This window comes from Branchiostoma floridae, chromosome 4, assembly GCF_000003815.2.
Source record: "Branchiostoma floridae strain S238N-H82 chromosome 4, Bfl_VNyyK, whole genome shotgun sequence".
NCBI classification, from domain to species: domain Eukaryota; kingdom Metazoa; phylum Chordata; class Leptocardii; order Amphioxiformes; family Branchiostomatidae; genus Branchiostoma; species Branchiostoma floridae.
The window spans coordinates 12,752,576-12,761,622 of record NC_049982.1 but is presented as its reverse complement, the minus strand read 5'-3'; the positions used below and the strand labels follow the sequence as shown (position 1 = coordinate 12,761,622).

Genomic DNA, 9,047 nt, shown 5'->3' with positions numbered 1-9,047 from the left:
GGATGTAATAACCTTCATAAATGCAGTGTCTTGAGTATACCAGCAAAAGAACATGTGGATAGATGAGAGAAACTTCAATCAGTACTGTTTGATTCCTATGACTAGCTTTTAGCTGTTGACAGTGAGTCATAAGGAAGTAGAAGGGATGCTCAATTAGAAATATACAAATTTGTCAACATCTTTTCACGTACTTCGCTTTCAATAGTGTAGGTCATACCTACATGCAATGTGAACTTTACTTCCCTTTGTTAAAACTGAGATGAAAAATTTACAGATAGGACATAATTCCTACTGCATCATGCTATCAAATGATGGAAAAGTAAAATCCACACCTGATGTTGCTAGGTAACAGAAGACTACACTGACCAACCAGCAGCCAGCAGACAGCCATGGTCTCTTCCATCTGAGGGTCAAAGTTCAATTACCAACAATGAATCATCTCATCACACTATAACAAAGGGTGACATCACTAATCTCAACAGCTGCCGCACTGCATTTGCATTGGCAAGTAGTGGAAAGATTGGGGCACATAAGTTTCATAAAATTCAAAAGCATATACTAGTAACTTATTAAACAGAAAAAAGTTAAAAACAACTTAGAATGTGAGGTGAAGAATAGCATGTAAAGAAATAATCTGCTCTTCTGTCTTCTTCAGCTGAGCACTAAAAAGGAGTAGGCATGAAAAATTGATTCTTTGGTAGCTATTTAATCAGATCCATTCCCCAAGCTTATGTTACAGCTGGTCTTTTGAATACTTATCAGTCAAGTCAGTTGGTCTATTTCATCATTGCTGTTTTGAAATCATTGTATTATCATGCTGTCACATCAATGATTCATAAGCAGTATGGTAGATAAATACTGTAACATACATAAAAAAACGGCATCTGTAACTCTGTTCAAAATGTGTTTGAAATTGAGTGATACACTAGTGGAAGTGAGTGATAAAAAATTTTCTCTCAAGTTCTAAATATATCTACTAGTATAATACCATCAACATTTTCCTATCAAAGAAATCAGTACTAGCTAGTACAGTGTCTATGCTGATGGAATTTCTAAGCATATTCTCAGTCCTTCTACTTAATATAAAGAGCATCTATCTCTAACAAGCTTTATCACTATGTTAGGCTTTATCACTAAAGTATAGGCTGGAACTGTTCAACGTGTCATCCGTCATGTATGTTTAACATTTCCACTTGGTAATCTATGACAAGGCTTTTTATGTACACATTCTAAATTAACAGACCAAACCTGACCATCGCAATTAGTTGTGAATGCCCCCTTGTTAAAGCAGACTGCAGACGAAGTACAGTATTTAATTTATACATGCCAGCCAGCCAGCCAGTCACCTAACAAATGATTACAAATGGGGTCATACCCTTGCCACCTTTGTAATAGTGACAGCAAACAGTTAGTTCAGGTGTGCATATTCCCTATAGTGTGTATCAGCCTGTGTGATGTTCGTGAATAATTTCATCAGGTTGGTAAATGACAAAGTAACAAAGTTATTTTATTCACTAACACATATTTACAGGAGCCAATGTTTTGGTGACCATCTGTCACCTTCCTCTGGGCAATAATGACTGTTTCTTTTTTTTCACAATGCAGCATAGCTGTCACTGCTGCACTGCCTGCAGTTACAAATGCAGTACCAACTGTTAAGTATGGCTACATTTATGTAGAAGTTGTCAACAACAATTTACTAAGACTACATGAGTTTTATAAGCTATTTCTTAATAACGTGGTCCTAAAAGTCTCCTATCTGCTTATCTCAAAGCAGATGTATAGTATATACATGCCAAAAAAAAAAAAAACATGGACAAGTATCAGTATATTGAGGCTAGGGCCAAAGGGCTACATTTGTACTAGTAGCCCTTTGGATACTGTCTTTGCCCCCAATAGATCTGCTTGGAGATAAATCAATATCTCCCTCGTCTCCTCACTGTTCAAAACTGGAGTGGATTTTCTGATCCACACAACCTCCTTAATCCAGCAAGATGTTACAGTTACATAATTTACAGGGATAAAATACATCTTCATATATGAATTTATTTTAGATTTTGTAGTATATGATAATGTTTTCTGTTTGATGTCTGATGAAAGTTTTGGTAACAAACTTCACAGTATCTTTGAAGCAGGTTGTTTTATGAAATTTATCATAACAAAACATCATACTAATACTACTGGCCATGGTGATTATGGTATGGAGAATACATCATGTACAGGGTTTTTATTATCACACTCAATAGTCAAAAAGGACAACAATAGACAAGAGAAATCGAATGTGTTATCTGTGGAGCACATTGAACATAAATTATAAGGTAAATCTGTGTATGGTGAACTATTATATAATTTTGTAAACAAAATGGTTTACGTAACGAGTTTTTACCAGGATCGTATCCCTTAGATACAAAAGAACCTATTTTCAGCTTTAGTACCTTGCTATAGAAGCTCCGACTTCCCAGCACCATCTAACGGGCTCGGCGAACTGCTGCAGCCGCCGAATGTTTTGCATCAGTGCGCCAAGGTCGCACTTCTCGATGTCATCTTCTTTCTTCCGATAGCGGTGGTTCATCTTCCGAGCCGCCGGCTGCATTGCGCCACCTCCGTAATTCCAGGAGAGAAATCCTGTAGGACTTCAGTTCATTGGAATGTCCCCAAGGTCCTTCATGGATTAGATTACATAGTTGTTGGTCGAAACGTTCATGTTTTGGTATAAACCCTGAAAATGTCCGTAAATAAAATTGTCAATATGCCCCCGACACCATGTTGGAATGTTGCATTTTGGGACAGTAAATTAGAATGTTCCATTTGCCACAGGGGTGTGACAGGACAGACACGCCCACAGGAATTTACCATTATTGAGGGGATGTATGGGACATTATTTTCGAAAGAAACGTTCTTTCGATCATACAAACGCTGCAATAAAAATTACTATTATTTGTTTTAATCAATATTCATCAATATTCATGACTGTTAACGTTATATGACATCGATAAAGAATTCTTATTGCTAACTAGAAATCTGTATCTTGACCGCCCCACCCCTCAACTAAAATTGATTTTACCATTTGTAGGACCATGATGGCGGAAAGACATGTGGGTCTGACTCCCGCGCTGAGATGTTCGGATTGACTCCAGAATATTTCCCGAAGACACCACTTTCGGAGGAAATCATCCTGGCGTCTTGAATGTGTTGAAACTTTCTAAGAAGTAGTCTGGATAAGCTTATGCGTGGGTTAGACTGCTGTGAATATCATAAGGAAGAAGCTTGGACATTTTATATGGTACCAGTTGTGTACACGTGTATGAGTACTGTCATCTGTTACTGTATCTGGTACCAACATGAGTAAACGGAGAAAGGAAGGCACCTCCGGGCCCCATGTCAAGCTTGCAAAGTGTGACCAAACCCAGCTCCAACTTCCAGCGGCATTGCAAGATGAAGAAACCACAGAGAAGCTCCGAGAGGGTTGGTCCCAAAGTCTGGATGTTGAGACTAGTTGTGTGACACTACAGGGAAAGCCTTTTCGTCACTGCATCATCAAGAACTACCTTACAGAAGAGTTCGTCGCCAAATTGGAGACTGATCTTTCTCAACTATCTTTCAACACAAAATCAAATGATCTTTACAGTTTCAAGCAGACCAATGACCTGAAGACAGCAGACAGTCCTTCAATATGTGCTTTTGCATCATTGTTGAAAGAAAAGATGAGAAACTGGCTCATGGAGGTCACAGGAATTCCTCTGAATGATAAAGTGGCCATCACAAGTTCTATCTATGAGCACACAGACACACTGCTCTGCCATGATGATGAGCTGGAGGAGCGACGCATCGCCTTCATTCTGTACATCACTCCTCCATCATGGACCATGGCAGACGGAGGGACGCTTGACCTGTTCTCCTCATCTGAAGGCCGGCTCCAGCCAGAAAAGGTGGTTAAGTCTCTCCTACCGACAAGGAGCAGCTTGGTCTTCTTTGAAGTGACAGCGTCTTCCTTCCACCAGGTAGCAGAGGTCCTAGCTTCAGATAAGCGCCGTCTGTCCATGGGAGGATGGTTCCATGGGCCTCCCCTAGCCCGACCTGCACCGAGTCCTGAGCCCAAAGTTCCACTGAAGCCCTGGACAGATGGGTACTTTGACATGGTTGAAGACTGGGTCAACCCAATGTATTTTGATGAGGAAGTCCTGGCTCAGATACAGCAAGATTTTGAAGACGACTCAGAAATCCTGTTGGAAGATTTCCTGAAGGAAGACAAGGTGCAGATGGTAACTACTGCACTACAAGCCAAAGATCTGCAGTGGAATCCAACAGGCCCTTTCAACAAAAGGCACTATGAGCAAATAGACAGTACCAGCTTATCTGAGCTTGTACAGCAGGTTACCAAGATGTTTCAGTCAGAGGCAATGTTCCTCCTACTTGGCAGGCTGACAGGGCTCACTCTCCAATCGGAAGAAGAGGGTGAAGAAGATAGCCATGGCACTCCAAAATGTTGGGGGGAGGTTCGCAGGTGGAGACATGGGCACTACACCTTGATGCATGATGAAGATCCTCACAACAACGATTTTTGCCTGGACTCCATGTTTTACCTCAATGCCCAAGACTGGAAGAGTGACTATGGTGGTTATGTGTCTTACATAGCTAAAGGAGAGGATGAAGAACTCCTAACCGTGGTGCCAAAGAATAATGCCCTGGCACTAGTGTATAGAGATTCTGACACTCTCAGGTTTGTCAAGTATATCAACACAACAGCAATGGACAGACAAATGAGTGGTAACCAAGATAGCAGTTTCTTTGAAGTTTATAATGCTTACTATGAGTAATTTGGTCAGTTGTCTGTAAGGCATATAAGGTATACTAGTATTAGGAGATATAGATCTGGAAAAGCATCTTTGTGTTTTAACTCTATCAAAGAAAATCATGGATGGCCTAGTTTGTTTTTATTAACTTCAAGTCTAGTTAATACCAGAAAAATGTGTAAATCACACCATTTTCTCATCAAAAGATTGATAAGGTATCATTGAATTATGAATGTACTGATTTATGAAAACTTTTATGTTCCTGAATCCAGCATCACAAAATGTTCCTTTGGCAAAGGTTTATGTGACAAATTGATTATTCATTGGAGATTGTAATTGGAGCTAGTGTTGGCCACCTGGGGTCTCGGCCTATAGGCTGCTGAGGACTTGCAAGGTTACTGGAGGTCAGTGATGGACAAGGATGCTAGGAGGAATCATTCAGGGTGAAAATGACAGGGTAAAAATGAAAAATTGCACAAGAAGGTTTTAACATAAAGAATTGAAGAAAGGAAAGCCGATGGAAATGAAGTTGAAAAATTGCAGAAGGTACATTGCTATTTCTACATACAATGTACATTGTATACAGGTTTTGGAAGTTGGGCCTTATTTCATGCATGTCTCTCTTTCATACAGGAACATCAACAAGAGAAGGCAATCACATTGATCACTTTTATTTACAAATATATGAGCACACCCATGAATGATACTTTAGAAGATGGTCAGGTTTTCTGTTGTCTTCACACCACTAATAACAGTAGCAGTAGATGATTGTAAAACATGATTTCAAACTACATGTACATGTATTATGAGAGTTGATGACCTCCAAATCTCAGCATTACTACAGTTAAGTTGTATGACTGATAAAGTTGTACAGTTTCTATAGCCAAGAGATACGTTGTATGATGTTTGTTAGCCTTGGAACTGCAGATACACTGCTACAGGTCCTACACTACAATTCTAATGACAACGGAATGTCCTGAAATATCTTCTCAGGCTCTGTTTCATACTTGCCAGCTACACATTTAGTACAGATATTCACCTCCAACACAGTTCACAATACAAATGAAATAATCTATATTTACTAGCTGTGTATATATTCTTTAATGGCTTTTAGTTGTACAAGGCTATAAGTATTTTACTAATCTCCCAATGTGATATCTGATCTACATGTATAGATGGAGACATCTTGCTGATTCATTTTATACCTTACATCAAGTACCTAGCTCAAACAACCTCACAGAACACCAGAGTATTGGCTATTGCCAGTCTTTCTAGATGTACAATGTTGAGTTGAGTTCATGCAAATTAAAGACAGTCATTGGACTGATGCGTGTGTGATGTGTGTACGAGTACATGTACGCATGATCTGAAGAGAAAGTGAAGACCTAAATGGTTATTATATATCATACTTATAGTTGAATACAACTTAAATATACAAAAAATATCCAGTGTTACAGAACCTCATTACAAAATCATTCATAAGCCATCTTTACCTTTTAAACTATAGTACTAGAATGCCTTAACATTCAGAATTACAGGAAGAGTACTAACAGGAATACTTCAACGAGTCATTTTTAGACTAAATATGTGCATTTCTCCCAAGAGGTTTTGAGGTATGGATCACTTTAAGTCAATGGTCAGTTTTCTTCGCAGTCAGATTCAGGAGATTCTCCATCAAGCAGCTTTCTTATGATGATCTAGGGTTTGTGTTGATGTTTGAATAGTCCTTACTGTTCGACTTTCCTGAAGTATGCTACATACTTCATTGCATGTGATCTCCACTGATTGTCAAACCTGCAAGATCAAGCATATTGGCAAATTATTTTAAAAATAAACAAAGGGCCAAACAAAGTTGAGTGGTAAAGTTATTGAATATAGAAGAGCCTCTGGCAGCTGTGTAACTCTAACCCTGGAGACAAGAAATTTATTAACAATTTGAAAATGAAATCAAACACACTTATTGAGAACAGTAATGGCAACACCATGCACTTTGCAAAATACATGAGCCACAGTGAAGCAAGAAAACAGTACTAGCTAAAACAAGTAGAGGTGCCATGCTTCTGTCTCAGTCTGTGGTCAAAAGAAAGGAAATACAGATTGAAATAGAATTTCTTAGAAAGTAAGAAATGTTATCCAACATGAACACTTTGTCAGTAATATCCAGATGTAGGGGTGGGTACCGATACAGAAAATCCAGGTCCAGAGGATCAGGACCTAATTGTTTGTAAATGGGCAATACTCAAAGCAATGGTACATTTTGCTACAAAGGAATCTTGTGGAATATCCTTCACGTAAACAACGCTAACTCTCTTTTTAATGTCTCTTTAGACCAAGTTTTACTGTAGAAACTTGATAAAAATTACTACCTGATCAACGTTACTTTTCTCTTGCTAAGTTCTTGGACCAATATACCTCAAATCATGTGAACGCCTGCCGGTATAATCTGTTCATTTTCTAATCAGTTCAACATCCGGTCTGCTGAATTTTTTTTTAATGGTACACTGTACCCACACCTATCCAGATGTACACATCAACACTTGTGTTTACCACAATATAAGATGACAAGGAGAGGGTTGAAGCCTTATCTGATGAAGAGATGACAATGTTTACCTATTTTTCTGTCTCTGACCACTTGATGTACTTGATCACGGTATTTTTCAGCTGGGGTCCAATCAGGGGATTCAGCTGGGATAGAGTCGCCACCAACCAACTGAAAGCAAAATCAACATACATGTGTTTTGTACATGCAAGAGTCAAATCATTCACAAAAATCCTTTACACAATGATATTAATATTCAAAATATGCATATTTACACTACAAGTACTGCACTACATCCAAATAAGATAAACTTTATCCCACATAGACCTCTGCCATACTACCTCTTATCATTTATTTTCTCATACCAGTGGTTTTCAGAACCCCCCAAATGTAGTAATATAACGTTAGTTAACGTTAAGTATCCCATATTCTCTAATGTCTAATCTCTACGTTAAAAAATGATAAACAAACAGTTTACATGATGAACATAATTTGCGATTGTATGACATAGGGCTTGTGTGCGTACAAAATTTTTATTATTATATTCAAATGCAGATTTTAAAAAATAAAACATCGGCAAATACAAAATATCAAGTTTCATACTTACAATACATAACAGCACACTGCAGTTGTCACTATCATTGTCTGGATAACTCTGAAACATAATCAGAGAAAACAGATATTAGCTGTATCGCATCGTGAACTAGCCTGGTATCCAGCCGTAATATAGCTCCCGAGTCTCTTCTCTCCTCTTTGCAAAGAGGAGCGAAGAGACTCGGGAGCTACATATTTTATACCATGCCAGGCAAATCGTGAACACTGCAGTGATGATGAGAGGGCGTGGAAAAGAGTTCAGCCGGATTCGGCAAATTTTGTGGAACGAAATTACCTATTCTTGACACAGTTCTCACTAAAATGACTACTTCACTGCATTCCTTAGTTTCTTACCCTCTGTTTGGTCCTTTTGGGATGGCCCACGGCACTCCAGCGCCGATGATCAGCCAAAAAAGTGTCACCACTACCAGCGGTATGGCTACCCCCACCATCTTGAAATGTGACGTATCGTCATATGACACCAGAACAGAACATAGCACCTCATTGGTCACCATTAGAGTCACTAATAATCCCAAAGAACATGTACCAAATATTCATATTATTAGTAAAAAAAGGGGAAGTTTTATCTATGACCTGCAAAATGATTTTATCTATTTCTAGGGGTCACACCCATGCAAAATTACCTCGAAACTGTGGCTACGTATAAAGAGACTATGCTACGGTGCGATTCCGATCAAAATGGCGGCGCCCATGAAAAAGTTTCCGTCCGTTGTTTGTGTAATGGAAAGTATGAAAACACTTGTTTCTCCGGACCGAGGATCAACAGGTACGTGTCATATGTGTACAGACATAACTAAAGGCTAAGGGCCAGTATCACTAGTAGCAATGTTCAAACTTAAAGTAACTTCTATCATGATTTTTGTTCATTTCGATGTAGCAAATTTATGGAAGAGGGGGGGGGGGCTTTTGGGTTTTGAGTGACGCTATAAGATTAATGCCATTAGAAATTAATGATAGTAATAATGATTTATCTGGTGTATCACTTGCAGCCATTAGGTACCTAAAGTGTAAGTAGTGAGGCTGATATGTGCATGTAGGGTTCCTTATACTAAAACAAGATAGAGAAACATCACCATATATAGGCCGCAGAGACGACTGTT

The 9,047-nt window shown here is 38.8% G+C and overlaps 4 protein-coding genes across 4 annotated transcripts in view; 2 read left to right on the top strand and 2 right to left on the bottom strand.

The window, feature by feature from the left end:
• Positions 1-2,808, bottom strand: part of LOC118414991 (protrudin-like) — a gene marked incomplete in the record, with an annotated part of 14,617 nt that extends 11,809 nt beyond the window's left edge. Inside the window, 2 exon segments of the mRNA XM_035819359.1 lie at positions 333-403; positions 2,436-2,808. Coding sequence (XP_035675252.1) covers positions 333-403; positions 2,436-2,593 — 229 coding nt within the window.
• Positions 2,809-3,062: 254 nt separating this feature from the next.
• Positions 3,063-5,929, top strand: LOC118414756 (prolyl 3-hydroxylase OGFOD1-like). Its single transcript, XM_035818975.1, has one exon. It carries the CDS (start codon positions 3,342-3,344, stop codon positions 4,815-4,817), a length of 1,476 nt encoding a protein of 491 aa, XP_035674868.1. The 5' UTR covers positions 3,063-3,341; the 3' UTR covers positions 4,818-5,929.
• LOC118414758 (V-type proton ATPase subunit e 1-like) lies at positions 5,449-8,445 on the bottom strand. The gene is made up of 4 exons (XM_035818977.1): positions 8,281-8,445; positions 7,940-7,987; positions 7,404-7,503; positions 5,449-6,587 (listed from the first exon to the last, which is right to left on the bottom strand). Exons 1-3 carry the CDS (start codon positions 8,439-8,441, stop codon positions 7,404-7,406), a joined length of 309 nt encoding a protein of 102 aa, XP_035674870.1. The 5' UTR covers positions 8,442-8,445; the 3' UTR covers positions 5,449-6,587.
• A 114-nt stretch (positions 8,446-8,559) lies between these two features.
• The window catches only part of LOC118414754 (transport and Golgi organization protein 6 homolog), an 8,404-nt gene continuing 7,916 nt past the window's right edge, over positions 8,560-9,047 (top strand). Inside the window, exon 1 of the mRNA XM_035818971.1 lies at positions 8,560-8,713. Within this exon, the coding sequence (XP_035674864.1) occupies positions 8,626-8,713 (88 nt within the window). The 5' untranslated portion in view covers positions 8,560-8,625. The remainder of the gene's footprint in view (positions 8,714-9,047) is intronic.

Coding starts and splice junctions, on each gene's coding strand:
- LOC118414756 (XM_035818975.1), top strand. CDS start 3,342: ATGAGTAAACGGAGAAAGGAAGGCACCTCCGGGCCCCATGTCAAGCTT.
- LOC118414758 (XM_035818977.1), bottom strand. CDS start 8,441: ATGGTGACCAATGAGGTGCTATGTTCTGTTCTGGTGTCATATGACGAT. Junction 7,988..8,280: donor CCAAAAGGACCAAACAGAGG/GTAAGAAACTAA, acceptor ATTATGTTTCAG/AGTTATCCAGACAATGATAG. Junction 7,504..7,939: donor GCAGTGTGCTGTTATGTATT/GTAAGTATGAAA, acceptor TTTTGCTTTCAG/TTGGTTGGTGGCGACTCTAT.